At 42.9% G+C, this 19,752-nt stretch overlaps 1 protein-coding gene across 1 annotated transcript in view; it reads left to right on the plus strand.

Annotated features, from left to right (window-relative positions):
* prex1 (phosphatidylinositol-3,4,5-trisphosphate-dependent Rac exchange factor 1) overlaps window positions 1-19,752 on the plus strand; it is a 124,733-nt gene that overhangs the window by 12,907 nt on the left and 92,074 nt on the right. The window contains exons 2-4 of the mRNA XM_034086497.2: window positions 6,673-6,738; window positions 6,926-7,048; window positions 16,593-16,697. Coding sequence (XP_033942388.1) covers window positions 6,673-6,738; window positions 6,926-7,048; window positions 16,593-16,697 — 294 coding nt within the window. The remainder of the gene's footprint in view (window positions 1-6,672; window positions 6,739-6,925; window positions 7,049-16,592; window positions 16,698-19,752) is intronic.

The raw sequence follows: 19,752 nt of genomic DNA on the forward strand, positions 1-19,752 counted from the left end.
TGTTATATTAATCTGAAAATCTTTAGCTTTTGGGATGACAAAACAAGAAATGTTTCACCATTTTGGCATTTTTCTTAAGCCGATCGATTAATGTTTTATAGTGAAAAATATTGCTTCAAAGATCATCTTTAACTACAATCCTTCTTAAGATTTGTCACTTGAAAGCAAAAATATCCCCTCATTATTGAGCTTGCTTAATAGTGTCATCTCACTGAACAGAAGCCAATTAAAAGGGTTCTCGACCAAAGTGAAGACGCTGACGGAGAGAGAGCTGAAGCTATTGTTGGATCAGGTTGCGTAGTTGCCTCTGCTGCAGGTAGAAAACTCAGTTCAAACGCAGACAAGGCAGACGTGAAGGCAGCAGGCCTCTTATTCACTGCCCAGTGGAGCGCACAGTGAACCCACACCAGCATATGGTCCATCTGTATCTTCACACCTTACTGTCTGGCCCCTCCTCGGTCTAATACACCTCTTCATCTAGCAAACCCCCCAACACAAATCAGACCCTCTTGGCTCTTGGGCATATGAGACGATGCCTCATAGTAGCAGATATGTGTGTAAAGCAGTGATAGCATTGTCTGGGAGTGGCAGGGGATTGTTGATGTTAGGTTAGACATGTTTTTGTTCACCCTGCCAAGTTCTATATTGGGTGAAAATTGCATGTCAATCCATCCAATCCATAACAAGCATTCTCTTCTACTTGTCTTTGTCATTGCTTTGAACCATAGGCAACACAGTGTCATTACAGAGCGAATGTTGTGCTACAACGTTAGGGGTGAAGTCCATAATTAAAAGCTTTTTAAGTGTAAAAGAGCACTATGTGATTTATTTGTTTGTTTGCGTGCTAGTATCAAAAACCCAAAGTAAAGCGGCCAGTCAAACATGTCATATACTTCCTTTGCACAAAAGCCACACTTCCTGTTCCGAATCAACATCTGCTGCTTTTGTGTCGAGCAGCACTGCTTCATTCTGCAGACTGTTTGATTTGTTCTTCCCTGCTGAGTTGAACCACTGCCTATCTGCTTGAAAAAAAACGCCATTCTTGTCAATGATTTGGTTGTCTTAAAGAGTGTTGGCTTTTGTTCAGGGTGATTGCTCTGTTTTCACTTCCTGTTTGCTTGCAACACACCGACACAATGACAAAGACATGCGTGCACACTTCGTCTGTTGCACCTTGGGGTTTTTGAACTTGTCTTCTTGCACACAAGTTCTTGCAAAAAGTGACTCAGCGTGAATATGCAGCAAGTTCCATGGTTGGTAGCTTTTATGTGAGCTGATCTAAGGGCAGTTTCAAACTTCTTCCTGAGCCTTGGTTAGTTAGACATTTGGGAAGAAGAGTGATGTCTGCTTTGGCACGACAATCCTTTGATAGTGCTGATGGATAATGCACTTTCAAACAACTGCTTTGAAAGAATCACAAAACGTATATTTTAGAACAACGCTCATACCGATGCAGACCTTAGGTGTTTTGCATTCATTAACACCACGGAGGTCAAATTACAACCTTACAACGGTTGGCTTTTTATTTTTGTTGAGGAACTTTCTGAACTGCATCTAACTTTCGAAGGAGGTTTCACACTTGAGTAAACGTACCGAAATTCTTGGGCTAAACAGCATCGAGTTTGTGACCAGGATCATCCTGCTTCTGTAGTAAAGGAGGAATGTAAACATGTACACACACCATGGACAAGAAGACTCCAAGCTACTACATGGGGACATTTTCTAAATACATTCTTATGCTGTCAGGATTGAATATTGTGCTGATGTAGCTACTTTTGTTATGAATGGACTTGATGTGTACAGGCTTCTTAGGGTGAGGTAGGAGAAAGGAATGAGTAACAAGTGTTGAGTAATCGGAAGAACTTGGAGAAAATCCTGACGATTCTTCTTTTTTTTTTGCATAACTACAGTGATACAAAATGCCTGACTACTATGAGGATAGAGGGCAGGGAAATGGTTTTGTTTAATAAAAAAAAAAACCACGGTTTATATGTCAAAATGTTATTATTTCACATTATTTTGTTATTGTTTTGCAGAGGAACAAGAATAAGTCTGCAAGAGTTCAACTTTAAAGAAAAGTCTAATAAAAAGTACATTCTTGCTCCTGAAACCAAGGGAAAATGATAGATCATTGAATGATTTGGCAAAAATATACATTATATACACTACTCATAGCAACAAGAATCTACTTTATTATTTATAGCATTTTGAAACATCCGAGGCCTTTCGACGACTACCTCTTTGTTGAACTTCCCTGGCTTAACCATACTCAAATATTAGTGGTATAATTCTGCATTAGTGTCATCCTTGGCAGCCACTTTGCGGTCTATCAAGAAGCTCCGTGATTTTGTAGTCTCCTGAGGGATTGCATCATGATCAGTTTCCCCTAACAACACATCGCCCCTGTGGCAAGAGACCATCGTGTGCAATATGTCTGTTGTGCTCCGTGCAGCAGCTGAGCCCCCCCTGTGCCGCCACTCTGACTCATTATTATGAATCCAACGGTATCAAAAAACTGAATTCATGTCCCATCTGACCGACTATTATTAACACATTGATGTCAGCGCTATTTTTAGGTGTCGGAGTAACCCAGCATCGTCTGCGCACACTGTTCTGTGAGCTGCGCAGGGCGGGAAAGGTCACGATGAGTATAAATAGCTGTGTTTTATCTGGGGAGATATATGATCAGTACAATTCGCTCAAGGCGGTGGGCTTCTAAAACGTAAGCTAACTCATCATTAAATACACAGCTGGGGTGGGTTCAGACGGAGCTGACCTGTGGCTGAATCAGATTTCACACAGCAAGATAAATATGTCCGCCTTTGGCAGAGGTATTGTCTTTCGTCATTCATGTAGCCTAAATAATATTCATCAGTTTGATCCTCCACTCGATTACGCATCCTTGGTTCGCTCACGACAATGTCGAAATAAGAGCCAGATGGGTCACCTGAGATGGAGATTTCAAAGTAAACAAGGGCGTCATCTGCATAATGCTGCCTCTCCGCATGTTGATTAAGAAGTAATGAGCTCAACGACTGCGCCCACTGGGTAGAGTGGAGTTACAGCGTTCGTCATGACTACTGTTTGCCTTTCATGATTGATTTGATCCCAATAACAACTGGCTTAGCCTCGTCCTGTGGAAAAGGGTGGCTCTTTCAATATTCATCTTGTATCTTAATGTCAGCGTGTTCAACGCTCTGAGGTATTGCCCTCTCCATGCAAATGAAACATGACTTGTAATCTGCCGAGGGTTATCTAAGGGTGCCATCAAATCCGCTCCTTTTTTTGTTTTCGGTCGGTAACCATTTAGTTGCATGCTAAATCATGAAGCAGTTATTTAGCAAAGACATGGAATTAGCAGTTACGATCCAATCAAAAGAATCCGATTCCAGGCTAAATCACTTCTGTTTGGTTTGACTGACTTGCCTGTTCTCTTGGCAAGGGGTTACTTTCACTGTTGCTCATTATCTAAGTACTCTAAATATCTGAATATATAAATTAGTCCACACGACAGTTTGCATAATCATGATGCTTGGCTTTCAAAGCACAGTGAACTGCTGTCCATCAGATGTCAACAGCTGTCCAATTAAACCCACTAATGCAGCGCCCGTTCTGCCGACTGCCTGGCCTCTGGTATTTGCTACTTGCGGCTTTTTCAACTACTTAGCCAACAAAACAAGTTTATGCTGGACACTGGACTTCCTTGGGTCCTCAAAGATGATCATATGAATGGTTGTCAAGCAACTTGAAGGATAGAGAGAGACTCATTCCATTATAGTAGTAATAGAATACCTTTTTTATGCGACATATGCTGTTTTTGATTCTATTCACACTCCATAAAAATCACAGTCCAGGCTTTAAAACTTAAGTAAACTCCGACACGCTTGGTGTGCACGGCCAGTTGGGCTCTGTCCTGTTGTCTACCGGTTCTCTACTGAAGACAGTGAAAGCCTCCCATTTTCACTCCAAATAAACCTGTGTGCTTTGTGATGGAACAATGAAGACAGTCAATACAATCCTGGGTGAGGATGGCCATGTGACCTGGACTGAAAAGATCTCTTTGTTGCTCCCTCCCTCCATTCTCCCTGCTGGTCCCCCTGTCACCACATCTGTGTGGCACATGTTGTTGAAAGACTGAATCCTGTCTGGCTGAAAGATGTCAATAAGAGATGACTCCAAAGTCTGGATTCTCACAGTATACCTCTGATCCAACATTGTCTCCTTCGCCAAATTGTTTTGCTCTATTCTGCGACCACCGTCACCCTGCTCACCCACATCTAAGAGCAACTGAGGCTTGTTTCCTGCCAGGGAGCAATCTCTCACTCGAGTGGTTCCTCCAGTACGAGTTACCATATGGGAGATTTAATTAGTGTACGCCTCAAGCACAATCAGCTCCCTCCCAAAACCAGCGACGAACACAACAACTACTGCTACCCTTTAATACTGGTTCTTAATTAGCGAGGTCGCAGCTCTCTGCTGAGGACCTTTGCTTTCTATTTTGGTACGACCTACGCAGAAAGCCAGTAAAGACGGGAAAAGTGTTCGGTCCCGAGGGAACGATATGATTGCTGCCTGCTGCTTGGTCGGCTGGGTTCTATCTTAAGAACAAATGTGTGATTACAAGTGTCAGTCTTTCATTACAGGCAGGCGACTTGCTGTAAGTAATACATGCCGTTGGCTGATGTTTTGTGCGACTCTACAGAGCATGCAACGGTTGTCTATAAATGGTCTCTTCATCCAATTCAGCAAAAAGTACTTGCATCCAGTTGGATCTGTCAACATGCTGGTCTAATCGTGATAACATCGAGAGTGCAAAGTGCCAAAAGTTAATGTAGGGACTTTTTATGTTCATATTACGATTTCTTTATATTGAATCTTTAAGAGGCCCTATTATGCTTTTTGGGGTTTTCCCTTTCGTGTAGTGTGTTTTTTCTCTACCACACACTCCTCTCCCTTCCTGCCTGAAACATGGAGATTGGACTCCTTTGTTTACTTCTGTAACATAGGGACATCTCTGTAACACTCAAGCGTATATCCCCGTACCTAAGGTATCATAACATAAAGTATGCTGCTTCTGAAACTTCGGTAATGTATGCGCATGGATATTGCTGATTGTTCAAACAATACCCGACACTCTGAGGATTACCTATACTCACTGAGACAATGCTACTAAATGTTCATAGTTCATTGTTTCTATAATCAAAATATCAAAAGAAAGACACACATAAAGACAGTAGACAGTGTGTGATCAGGAGGACATCCTTGTGCTGTTTGTCTCCTCATTGCTACTTGTATATGTGGCCTCATCAAAAGGTTTAGAGCTACTGCAGTAATACCTGCTTTATAATAATAAATAAAATAAAAAAAATAAATATGCATTGAGCCTAGCGTCTTTCTCTCTTTTGTGGCACCCTTCGTCCACGTGAAACACATGTCAGACGGCATCTTCTGATTTATGGCGCTGAAATGCCGGCAGACAACAGCAGACGGTCAGATGTGCGAGGCTCCTGGAGTGGCGTTTTATTTGGTGGATTTATATCTCCCTTATCTCTGTTCTTTTCAAGGCAGTATTGGCGTCTGGAGACGAGGAAGGTTTAGCCTGTCAGACAAAGGCTGATAGACGGAGAAATGAGGAAGACAGAATAAAAGAAACTGTTTGCACATTCACTTCCCTTCTCCTCTATTTTCTCCTTCTAAATCCGTAAGTCATGGTTCTGATTGGCAGAACTGCACACACAAGCAAAGCTCAAGTTGACATGAGCCTATTACGGCTGTCCACGGTGAAGTGGTGTGTGTAGATCCTGCAACAATGAAGCATTTACTTGCTCATGTCTTACAGCTGAGTGCTCAGGTGCATCAGGTTCCACTACAGGGGATCCACGCGGGGAGCTTCAAGTGTCACAGTGGGGGAAAAACATCATATATATAGTAGAACATTCTGTGGTACTTCGGGGATAGCGAGACCGTTTTTAGTTTACTGCCATGAAAGTCTATTTTCCGCTAAGTATGTGAGAGTCCATGTGACAAAGCCAGGCTTGTGTGTTTATGCATAGTAATGTGACGGATCTATATTTACTCTATATTTGTTTTTCTCAAAGCAACGAGCACATGCATACTGATTTATGATCAGCAGAGGGAAGCTGCACCACACTTCCAGGTGACGTTAGTTTGCGTATGAGATGGATAGATCCCTGTCTTGTTATTAAAGGGGCCCTATTCTGCTTTTTTGGGTTTTCCTTTCACTGTAGTGGTATACAGTTTTTTTTATCAAAGTAAATGTTTGCAACGGGTACAATCCCAGAGTTCAGGTCCCTGCCTCAAATGAATCAACTGTAGTCCTTCATTTACTTCCGAGATAGTGATATCACAAAGTAACACTCGGAGCGGTTGACCATGTACAACAGAGTCGGCCAGCTACCCAATCAGAGCAGCAGACTCAGATTATGGGAATATAAACACTTTTTGAACATTCAAGCATGGAAACATGTTACAGTAGAGACACACAATACAATTATGAGCCTGGAAATTAGCACAATAGGGCCCCTTTAAGTTAATGGAGAACTCATCATGCCTATATTGACATAGCGGTTATAGTTTTATTCCTCTGCCTTATTAGACAAATAAATCTCATTGCTTATTCTTAAACATGCTTTGTTTTTGTTTCCTCTTCAGGCCTTTTTGCACAGAATCAGAAAAAATGCAGATGACCAACCGTGTCTCTCACCTGAACATGTCAAGGTATGATTGCCTCATAACTAGCTCTAAAATTATGTTTTTGATATTATAATGCTTTAAATATGTCTTCTCTGTCCATCTGTTGGTCACTTCCCTTGCTCTTTTCCCTCTCTTCCTTCCACCATACCTCTTTATCTCTTCCTTCCTCCATTTCCCCTCCCTTTACATCCCCCCCCCCCCGTTTTTTCAGATTCTGTTTTCAAACATTGAGGACATCCTGGAGTTGCATAAAGAGGTGTTGTCCGCATTTGAGGCCAGTCTGCAGCCCGAACCTCAGCCCCATCATGCACTGGGACACGTGTTCCTGAAGTTTGTGAGTACATCACACGCACAAAAACCAGCAAACTGTCACACGGACATACGAGGACATTGACACATACTCATGCATGAATTCCTCTTCCATGCAAAAACACACACACTCTTTTCATGGGCTACCCCGTAACCACAGAGGCAGGGAGAAGCGTGCAAAGCCTGCTGTGAAAACACCTCTTAATTCTCTCTTTCTCACATGGAACAACCCCCGCCCCCCCCCCACACATTCACAGACCACCTCCACTCCTTTCCAAACTGGCCTGCATCCTGTCAGGCAAAAAGAGTTTCTCTTCATCAGTCTGTGTCTCTGCCATCTCCTTCTTTTGGCCCTCCATCCCTCCATCCAAAGATTCCTCTCCGCTCTGCAATCCCCCCCTCTCCGCTCCCCTCTGTTTGAACTCGTTTGGCCCCAGGGAACAAACAAAGAAGGGTCTGTGTCCGGGGAGGAAGAGATGGTGTGTCACTCAGCGCAGGGGACAATGCTTCTGCTGGTAGCACTCCATCGGAGGCTCCTTCTCTCCACTCTCTGTTTGTCCCTCTCTGATCAACTATCTTCCATTCACTTTCACTGAGGCACACAACACTTCAGATAGGTATCCCACCATCAGTTTGCTCCATCAGCCATGATGGTCAGTGCAGCGGGACACTCATTTTAGTTTCTCGAAGCAAAAAAAAAAAATCTTATTGTTGTGAACAAATAAACCCACAAGATCAGCAGCCATGTTTGTCTTCACTTGACCCAGATTTAAAAAAAAATGACAGCCAGCAAAACTACAGTGTTCACTGCAAGAAACAGACTACTCAAAATAGAGATAATGCCCTAGTGCCACTAGTGAGGAGGCAAGCAGACCAGTACAATGCAGTGGCATTAGATCACAAGTGATACCAGAATTAATGTATCTAGCTTTCCTTAGGCACTCAAAGACGCTTTACTATAGAAAACACATTTAATATACAAACACGCATACATGCAAAAATGTACACTCAATATGCAATTGAATTGGTCAAAATAACATCATTTCTGTATGGGAAGGTGGTTTTGCTTATTATAAATGACTCATACCCCAACAAAAAAAATCAGTCTACATACAATTTGAACCATCCCTATAAAATGAAACAGTCAATAATAACACATCCACTGCCTCCGGATTAAACGCATGAAGGGCGTTTAATCCCATCTGTGGATAACTGTTGAATTGGCTCATCAAAATGTACCTTCACACATGTGTGAGGGTCATTCGGTCCGTCAGGCCGAGTGTCAGGATGGAGAATTGATTAGAGGAGCCCGAGCTTTTCTTTTTCCACTTCGCACCGTGGTCAGACTGGAAGATGTAGAGGTCAGAGTGGATATGTTATAGGTGGAAAGTCAAGGCCTCTTCATAAATCCCGTTTATTTCAAGTCAACTTCACCTTGCCATGACAGCAAAGAAACCTTTGTGATGGTGAGTCATAGAAATAAAGCCAAACCCATTTAATGTCACTGAAGCATTGATATAATGACTTTAAGTAGTATTTCGGTTCTATGTGATGATGAAGATGTCAAGGAAGAAACGTCGTCACCAACAACACATGCGCAGCGTTTACTAAAAGTGCTGCTGAACAAAATACTGCAAGTAGAAAATTATCCGAATACAAATACACCACTTGTTTAATTTTGGGGATTTTAAAGTTGGCCAACTTTTCCGTTGTATTTTGAGCTTCTTGCAGCGTCTTATTATTGCGCATGTGGTGTCAATTTGGTGAAGACGTTTCTACATTTTCATTTGTTTTCTGCACATTTGCGTGAAAGTGAAAAATCGTAAAAATACTTTATAAAATAATAAACACTTGCTCAGTCACTGCTTGAAAATGCTAAATAGTGTGTTACCCTACGTATCCATTACATTTCCCTCTACAAACCCATGACCTTTGTCTCCTTCAACACCGACACGTCTCGGCCAATAGGTTGGCCCCGTCTGGCGCCCTTCAGCCGTAGCCCTTGACCTCAAGCAGAGGTCAACACCATGACTTGGATTTCATTAACCTCCCGCATTGTTCCACTGGACGGTCTGCCACTCACGCTCAGGGAAGACAAATGGGAAGATTCATTGCTATTCAAAATGAAATGTTGCCAAGAGGGCTTGGGAGGCAGCAGCTGTAAAAAAAGTTACATTTAAATAACCAGAATCAAATCATGCCGCTTGTTAAACAGTATACAGATGTTCCCGTTTTACTATTAATAAATCTAGGACAGTTTTAGCCAAACACACATTTTTCCTACGAAGTTGGGGCAAAGATTTGGAATGATTACACACACACACGCGCACGCGCACACGCACACGTGGCATGCATGAGATTATTCAAGCCCTGCAAAGGTGAAAAAGTGACTCATGTTGGAGCCGAAATCAGAGACATCAATATTTGCTCTATTTCTGGGAGTGTATACATGAGCACTGTGCGAGGAGCAACAGTCGTGTCATTATGCACTTTCTGAACTACTCCCATTATGCTTTGACTCTATGTGATTCCTCTGTGTGTGATACCAACCTCTCATCTAGCCCGCGGAATAACATTCCAATGATGAAGAATTCAAATAAAGCCTTATGTTTATCAAAGGGACAACCCCAGCCTTTGAGCTATTTTAGGTACAACTGATGGCTTTCAGTCTTCCAGAGTAGACTCGATGTTTGAAATTGACTCTAGGGTTCACATGTTGGCATTTAGTTGTGCCTGAATTGACTGCAAGTTGTTTATACCTGAGCAGAAGGAAATACCTGGGAGTGGGCTTCAGTTGTAAACATAGCTGCAAAAAGGCATGCTGTTCTGGGACCAACAGCGTTCAGTTCTAGATAGTGAAAGGAGATACAATTCATATCATTCAAGTAGAGGTACTTAAGTGCCACCATGCCCAGGAGTGTTTAAGTGTAAACTGAAGGAGAGAAGTTTCCTCTGGCGTGAACTTTTGGATTTGAGTGTTTGCAGACCTTTACATGCACAACATCCTATACAACACATTACATAGGATACAGAACCCCAAAAAGCGTAATGGGGCCCCTTCAATTTTCAGTGTGCTAAAGTAGTCTGTTTGTGGTTGATGGTGTCTTTCTGATATAGACTGAACGCCTTCATTTATGTACAAGAACACCAACAAGCTGTTTGGGACTCTGACGCAGGGAAACATGTCTTCCTGTTTACTGCTGGACTTCACAGTCTAGGCAGGTTCACTTTAGTCGTTGCTAGCCATTTCTGGTTAGATTATTGTGGACTGCAGGCAGGCAGAAGACTTATTCTTTTAACCTCTGTGGTTTAATGAATAGCAGGCGATTGGAGAGTGCAGTTTTAAAGTTGCTAAGTCTACCCACAGCAATAAGTTAACGGACAATGCAGTGATTGTTCCATGTTTTAACCCCACACTTAGTGTGCAATTGACATCCCTGTAAACTGCTTTATGAATGAGCCCTGCATTATTCACCTTGTGCTCCATGCTATAAGGTGTGCACATATTGATGCAACTGGCCAGCCACATTTGGAATTGTGCTTGAGAAAGTTCAAAACGTTTTTCCAATTTTACTTTTTAACTGTGCTCAATGCATCTGTAATCTTTTATTTATTAATTCCATTGTCGTGGTTAATTGAAAGCCTGCCAGTTGATCCTAATTATCACCTATGCGCACGTAATTGAAAATACATTTGACAGCATTTGGTGAAAAAGAACCAATCTAAATTCAAAAGAGAGAAGGTCAATAGTTGTGCAGGATGTAAACACCAAACACCAAACTCTAGGCCTATAAACATGATAACATGATATTGGTAACTGCCTCATTAACCCAGGCAGTTACCAATAACATCATTGAATTGAAGTGTAAGAAAAGTATTTATTTGAATTTAAAAACTAGGCAATAATGGTTTCTAAAATAATACAAATAATAGTTAAAAATAGTATAAATTATATAGAAAAATGTTGCTTAATTCAACAAATAAAAGAAAACACAATAAACTATTTTATTTAACTTTTCAGCACATACATGTGGGTGATTGTGCTATGACTGTTTGGATCTAGTCCTTAACTAACAAATAAGAAAACCTTGGTTAATTTAAGAATCTTTATGCAAACTGCCTGGTTTTAAGAATACTTTACCAAAGAATAAGATGCCTCTAAAATCGCAGTGAATTGTGCGGTGGGGAAAGTACCACCACAATCAAATTATTGCAATACATCATTTTATGACATTGCTACTGTGAGTCTGTAAATACTACCTCCTTTCTTATTTTAAGTCTTCCCCAAATAAGCAAAAAGCAGACTGCTAGGTATAATGAATGTTATATATATATGGTAGATTATTTTAGAATTTTGGGTAGAATCATTTAGAAACACCAGTATAGTCCTTTTCCCTAATGGTGTGCCATATGTATATGCTTCTGCCATTGTCAGTACGTTTACGTTTACAAGCCCCTGTGCTGTATCCTCTAGCTCTGCGTTAACCCAGTCTGACAGTATCTGGGGTTTCACGCCATATGCCGGCCCAGCTGTTGCTCCCAGCAGTGTTTTCTGGGACTGGAATCCCCTGCCAAACGTGGCTTTGGGCGTGTTTGGGTTCCCGCCTGCCTGTGTGGTCAAAACTGCCCAATGTTTATATTGTGCAGCTCACTTGTGTGTTTCACATCCACAAAAGATTTTCAGCTCCTTCTGGTCAAGCACTAGGACTTAGCAGAGACACGCATATCTATAAAAAGAGCTGTTAGCTTTGTTTGGCTGCTCCAGTCACCACCACTGGGTTTCCATGTCAGACACATGCACACACAGTGTATGCAGCTGTAAGCTTGCGTGTGGTGTGTGATAGCAAAACAACACACATGATCCTTTTGCACAACTACGCCGGAACAGGATGCTGGCTTGGTACACTGTTGTATTTTTAAAGGGGTTGTCAAGGATATTGTTGAGGCTGTTTGTTACAAAACCCAAATTTCCCCCGTCTAATTAAAGTATTTTGGGTTCTGATTCTAATAAATCATGATTCACATTATCATTAAAACCATTTTTGAATAATCATAATGTGAGTATATGTACCAAACATGATTTTCTTTTAAAGTCTGAGAACAGTTTGTAGGCCTGGACTTGTTTTTGAGAACATTTGGACTTATTTACCCGTCAACAACATTTTTGCCTACTCCGATTTGGATATTGTACTAGTCCATATTTCGATTTTGATCATCCATCCATCTTCTCCCGCTTATCCGTGGTCGGGTCGCGGGGGTAGCAGTTCCAGCAGAGAGTCCCAAACTTTCTTTTCCCTGGCGACATCAACCAGCTCTGACTGGGGGATCGCAAGGCGCTCCCAGGCCAGCGAAGAGATATAATCCCTCCACCTGGTCCTAGGTCTACCCCTTGGTCTCTTCCCAGCTGGACGTGCCTGGAACACCTCCCTAGGGAGGCGCCCAGGTGGCATCCTAACTAGGTGCCCGAACCACCTCAACTGGCTCCTTTCGACGCGAAGGAGGAGCGGCTCAACTCCGAGTCCCTCCCTGATGACCCTACTTCTCACCTTATCCCTAAGGGAGACACCAGCCACCCTGCGGAGAAAACCCATCTCGGCCGCTTTTATCCGCGATCTCGTTCTTTCGGTCATGACCCATCCTTCATGACCATAGGTGAGGGTAGGAACGAAAATGGCCCGGTAGACAGAGAGCTTTGCCTTCTGGCTCAGCTCCCTTTTCGTCACAACGGTGCGGTAAAGCGACTGCAGTACCGCTCCCGCTGCTCCGATTCTCCGGCCCATCTCACGCTCCATTGTTCCCTCACTCGAGAACAAGACCCCGAGATACTTGAACTCCTTCACTTGGGGTAAGGACTCATTCCCTACTTGGAGTGGACAGTCCATCGGTTTCCTGCTGAGAACCATGGCCTCAGATTTGGAGGTGCTGATCCTCATCCCAGCCGCTTCACACTCGGTTGCGAACCGATCCAGTGAGTGCTGAAGGTCGCAGACCGATGAAGCCATTAGAACCACATCATCTGCAAAAATCAGTGGTGCAATCCTTAGTCCACCGAACCGCAGACCCCCTCCCCCACGACTACGCCTCGAAATCCGATCCATGTATATTACAAACAGGATTGGTGACAAAGCGCAGCCCTGGCGGAGGCCAACCCTCACCGGAAATGGGTCCGACTTACTGCCGAGGACCCGGACACAGCTCTCGCTTTGGGAGTACAGAGATTGGATGGCCCTGAGTAGAGACCCCCTCACCCCATACTCCTGCAGCACCTCCCACAGTAACTCCCTGGGAACTCGGTCATACGCCTTCTCCAAGTCTACAAAACACATGTAAACCGGATAAGCGTACTCCCAGGCCCCCTCCAGGATCCTTGCGAGAGTAAAAAGCTGATCCGTCGTTCCACGACCAGGACGGAATCCGCATTGTTCCTCCTCAATCTGAGGTTCGACAATCGGCCTGACCCTCCTTTCGAGTACCTTGGAGTAAACTTTCCCGGGGAGGCTGAGTAGTGTGATGCCTCTGTAATTGGCACACACCCTCTGATCCCCCTTTTTAAAAAGGGGAACCACCACCCCGGTCTGCCACTCCTTCGGTACTGTTTCCGACTTCCACGCAACGTTGATGAGACGTGTCAACCATGACAGTCCCTTAACACCCAGAGCCTTCAGCATTTCTGGGCGGATCTCATCCACCCCCGGGGCTTTGCCACTGTGGAGTTGTTTGACGACCTCAGTGACCTCCCCCCGGGAGATTGGTGTTGATCCCCCGTCATACTCCAGCTCTGCCTCTAACATAGAGGGCGGAGTTGTCAGGTTCAGGAGTTCCTCAAAGTGTTCCTTCCAACGCCCTAGCACTCCATCAGTTGAGGTCAACAATGTCCCATCCTTACTGTACACAGCTTGGATGGTTCCCTGCTTCCCCCTTCTGAGCTGTCGGACAGTTTTCCAGAACAACTTTGGTGCCGCCCGAAAGTCCTTCTCCATGTCTTCTCCGAACTTCTCCCACACCCGCTGCTTTGCCTCGAGCCTGTCGGTACCTTGCAACTGCCTCGGGAGTCCCCCGGGATAACAAATCCCTGAAGGCCGCGGCTTCGCCAATAGAGGCTTTGAACACCGACCACTCTGGTTCAATGTCCCCAACCTCCACAGGAATGCCCGAAAAGCTCCGCTGGAGGTGTGAGTTGAAGGCCTCCTGAACTTGGGCCTCCTCCAGACGTTCCCAGTTCACCCAAACTACACGTTTGGGCTTACCAGGTCTATCCAGAGGCTTCCCCCGCCACTCGACCCAACTCACCACCAGATGGTGATCAGTTGACAACTCCGCCCCTCTCTTTACCCGAGTGTCCAAAACATACGGCCTCAGGTCCGATGATACGATAACGAAATCGATCATGGACCTTCTGCCTAGGGTGCTCTGGTACCACGTACACTTATGAGCATCCTTATGTTCGAACATGGTGTTTGTTATGGCCAATCCATGACTAGCACAGAAGTCCAGTAACAAACCACCACTCCGGTTCAGATCAGGGGGGCCGTTCCTCCCAATCATGCCCCTCCAAGTGTCTCCATCATTAACCCTAACCCCCAGAGAGGTGACGTTCCACGTCCCCAAAGCCAGCTTCTGTCACCCGGATCTGGTCCGTCGAGACCCTCCGCTTTCACTGCCACCCTTCTGGCAGCGCACCCGACCCCATCGCTGTTTCCCGTAGGTGGTGGGCCCGCGGGACGGAGAAGCGGAGGTGTTGCCCACGTTGCCTTTTCGGGCTGGGCCCGGCCGGGCTCCGTGGCAAGCCCGGCCACCAGACGCTTGCCGACGAGTCCTCCTTCTGGGCCTGGCTCCAGAAGGGGACCCCGGGCTTCCTCCGGGCCGGGTATCCTCACTTGTTGTGCCGTCTTTCATGAGGTCTTTTGAACCAATCTTAGTCTGGCCCCTTGCCTGAGACCAATTTGCCATGGGAGACCCTACCAGGAACACAAGGTTCCAGACAACACAGCCCCCAGGTTCATCAGGGCACACAAACCTCTCTACCACGGTAAGGTGCTGGTTCTTCAGAGAAGAACATATATTATATTATAATTTGATCATATTACGATTAATTGTGCAGCCATTATTATTCCTTTTGCTTTATGGCCAAGCTGGCATTAAATGCAAACCCTTCGAGCTGTAGCGAATAAGGCTTGAAAGCGGTGTCCGTCGGAGCACCTGGGGTTTTGGATTTCAAATGCTAGGCTGTTTCAGATGACAGTTTCAGTTTCTAGACCTCAAGCTCAAGGCCCCATTGGCTCACAGTTTCACATCCTAATTACTGTTGCATAGTTAACAACACACACGATAAGCTCCAGGCTGTAAATTCACCTGTGGCCCTGATCCGTGTATAACAGTCAACAATATGCTGCATGAATAATGCATTTTAATCGATAGAGTGTTCACTTGTTTGGAATCGCGTTACGTATTGTAAAGAGACCCAAATGGCAGCTCGACAATAACTACTACATGAGTGCTGTGGTTGTTTTGTAATGTTGCACAGTGTGAGGCTGTCATCGAAGAAAAGGGAAGTGTGTTCTGTTGGCATGCAATTTTTTTTCACATTATGATATAGAGTTTTTTGAAAAAGAGAAGTGTGGAAAATGTGTTAATGAACACTGCTGCAGAGCCATTTAAGTCCATATTCTCTCAATCATTTGGTCTGATCATTGTTCAGTTACACTTCACCATCATTGCCTGACATGGAAAATATTGTAACAGTAACTGTATGTTTCGAAGCATAAATTCAATGATCATCAATCCTATATCACCGATGCAAAGGGAAATCGTATTTTTGAAATACCCAATTGCAAGTTTAAACATTTAAAACTGTGCTTGAACATTAGACATGTTGCACTTTATAGTCAAATCAAATCAAGTTTTATTTATATAGCACATTTATAAACGATTTTTGGTCGAGCCAAAGTGCTGTACATAAAATAAAAATAGCCTACAGTAGAGACACTTTACAGCAAATACAACAGCACAGATTGTTCAGAATATCAGTGTGAGAAAAACGACACCCTCTATCCTTAGTGAACAACAGGAGGTCTGTTTGAGTTTTTATTAAAAATCTATATATGTTATTCCTATGAAAAGTCTGCTATAATTTACAAATCATACTTTTAACTCTGAGCTTTTTGTGAATTGTTATGAATGTCACTTATTGCCTTGAATGGGCTTATGACGTCTCAAATTGATCGCATATGCCTGAATTTAATCAAAACGAAATCATATTATGGCAGACTTTGCAATATCAGCAAATATGATATCTTTGTCCAAAAAGCACGATATGGTATTTTGAAGAAATTCACGAGGTACACCCGTGGTTACACCCCTAGTTGCTTCTACTATCCATTGCTCTACTTGAAATAGCACAACCAAATCTCATCAGATTTGAGTAACTGGAGCTTTCTCCTCATTTTCTGCTCTGTTAACTGATTGTTCCCTCTTTCATTTTTCACAGTGGATTTCTTAATGCAGCCATTAAAGTATGAAATGAAGTCCCTGGTCTGCCATCCTCACCTCTGCTTTCCTCCTCTTTGCAGAGGAAGAGTTTCTCAGTGTACGGCGAGTACTGCAGTAACCACGAGAAGGCTTTGCGACTCCTCATGGAGCTCAACAAAATCCCCAACATCAGGACCTTCCTGCTGGTAAGTCCTCTCAGCTCCTCCCCCTGCCCTGCTTATCTTGCCTTTCTCCTCATTGCTTCTCATATGTCTTTCTTCTTCCTTTTTTTATTAGCTTCCTTCCTCTGGCAACTCTTACTTCTCTCCTCATTATGTGTAAAATCTCCTTGGTTTCATCATTACAGATTTCATTGCACAAACCTTTTTTCTGGTATCTTTTCTACCTTTGCCCGACTTTTCCCCCTCATTCGTATTTATTTTTCTGTCATTTATCCATCCCCCTCCTTCTATTTGATCACCTCCATTTCCATGTTAACACTTGTGTGCACAAACCATAACAAGGTCGGAGGGCTCTTCCTGCTCCGGACAGGATGCCACCATCAAGGTCACTTTTGTGTCGCTCTTGTAGTGTTTCCGCTGCCAGCTTTTCCTGTGTTTCTGACACCCAGACCTTTGGGTCCGGGACAATAGACTTAAAATGTGGACAGGGCCTTTTTGGGCGGGCGGGAGAGAACCCAATGAAATCATGTGCAGCTTCTGAGCCAGCCAGCTGTGGAGTGTTGGCAGCCTGATCGGGATTGGCCGTGAGATCTGAAGCCCTTGCGTTTGTCGCTGCCTGATGGCTTGCTTCCACGGCATTATTCTGACCGGGATCAGAGCTGTGTGCGTTGGCTTTTTCTCCCTCTGGCCCAGTCATGCAGTGGTTAATTGGAAAAGTCTTGCATTGATGTTTCCAAAAAAACTACAAACAGCTGGTGATGTATGAAAATGGCTGTCCGACAATCTCAAATATTGGATCAGCTCTTTTGCTTTGGGTAGTAACCGTGAGCAGAATGTAAACAAGTGATTCACTATCATTTAAGAAAAGAAGTAGACATAGAGAATATGTGTTTCAATGAAGCGGTAACAATTGCAAATCAATGTCAGAGCAATTAACTGTAACGTACATTATATTTTCTTTGGCTTAATTTCTGCTTTTTTTTTTTTAATTCCAGTGGATTTCTTTTTTCTGCATTAAACCATTTTAGTGCTAATTGAAATACACCGTGAAGGGATCTTCTGAAATTGTATGTAGAAATTAAGTGCTTAATTGCTCCGGAATAGAAAAGTGAAGAAGAAGGAGGTCAAAGTGAAGAGCTGAGGGAATTCTGGCTTACGGCTGGCAGATTACAAATAAGCAGAAGATGAGAAGGAAGAAGGCGGGTGAAGATTTAGATAGAAAAGGGGGGTGTGGGAACAAAACGCATCGGTGCATTAGGAATCTTTGGAACCTACAGTCCTGCAGTCACAATCAGATGCATTGCTGCTTCTTGTTTTCCCATCAGAACCCCCCCACACCATACACCATACTGAGGAATTGCCGTATGATTATAAGGCTTTAAAGTGATCTCTCCCTCTGGAGAACACTCAAGTGGTGTATCTGCACGACTGCTTTTGATCTTCCATCCCATCCCATGAGCTCATAGCACACACAGGACTGCGTTCCTGCAAAAATAAAAAGCGAGGAGAAGCCCCCCCCTCCTTTTAACTGGTTTTTTAAAGCCCAAATCTTCTGGGGTATGAGAACATTTTTTGGAGGTTTCTCAGTGATCCTTTTAAGTGCGGATATTTTATTTATTTTTTTAGGCGGTATAGTTGCAGACAGTTGTGTGTCTAAACAACAAAGCAGTGTATGAAGAAGAACTTAGATATTTAACTTAAAAATAAGTAATACAACAGTGTAGAAATACTCTGTAACAAGTACAAGTCCCGCATTCAATAAGTAAAAGCACCAAAGTATTAATAACTGAATAAACTTGAAGTACCAAAACTTAAAGGACATTTTCCAATTAATAAGCATTATAGCACTTGATTATAATAAGTGATCAAATAATCAACACTATTATATAATCAGTAGTAGAGGTAGAAATTAGAATAACATGGAAACACTCAACTAAAGTACAAGAACCTCAAAATTGTACTTGTCTACAGTACTTGAGTCAAATGTACTTAGTTTATTCCCCCACTGCTTAAGAGAGACACTTAAGTCTTTTTTGAATCTCCTGATGTTTGCTTTGCTGTAAGAGAAGCATGAAGTCAACTATATTTTGGTGTATGTACAGTACATGCTACCAACATATGATACTGAGATAAAAACAGCACATACAGTCAATCTTAAAATGTGGCTAAAACAAACCAGAAAGTACTATTATCATACAATATAGACTTTTCAAAATAAAGCTTCGTTGACAGGATGTGGTCATTGCTGATAAAGCTTCAGAAATCAAGGTTGTGCAGAGCGGTCACAGTCAAGAGACATTTAAAGTCATAAATACATAGAAATTGAAGCAGTTGTCTATCTTGTAATATAATGTTAAAACTGCTAAATGTAAACAATGACTAAACAACTAAAGCCATACATGATCATTATTTCTAAAATACACAAATGCCATTTTAGCCTCATTAAAGAAGTTCCTACAAAATGGCACGTGAGTATGGAGAGCATGGTATCCTCTGCATATAGCGTCATTAACTAGCTCCCAGACACACCTTGACAGATTATTCATATTCTGCACTTGGGCCGGTTATAGATCTGCTTCTGGTGCAATCGACTGTGACTGGATAGAAATGACAACAGTCGTCAATTAAAGTCTGTTTATTGCTGACAAACACAAGAGGCCTGAGACGGCAATGTGAAATGCACCGAAATAGACTGGTGTTGTGGTGCGGTGCTAGATCATGAACATTTTTAAAAAGTCTAATACTGTAGAAATTGAAAAGTTAGGTGGACTCTTCTTGTCTTTAACTAAACCAAGATCCGATTTAAAAGAACAATACCTATTTATTTTCCAATGATTAGTCTGTCATTCTTCTATAAATAGAGTTTTCCACACACGCTTTTTTAATGTTGTTCATGTTTAATGATGTGCAATCCCTGATATATGTTCCATTTGAGTTTTTGGGGGTTTACATTTTTTATTGTTCAACCATTTCTGCATTTCAATTGTAATGAATTATTACCCTTAAAATAAATATAAACCGTACAATGTATTTTTAAGAAATGTGTATTGGTCTCTAATTGTGTTTGTTCGCTCTTCTC

The sequence above is a fragment of the Pseudochaenichthys georgianus genome, chromosome 7 (assembly GCF_902827115.2).
Source record: "Pseudochaenichthys georgianus chromosome 7, fPseGeo1.2, whole genome shotgun sequence".
Lineage (NCBI taxonomy): Eukaryota > Metazoa > Chordata > Actinopteri > Perciformes > Channichthyidae > Pseudochaenichthys > Pseudochaenichthys georgianus.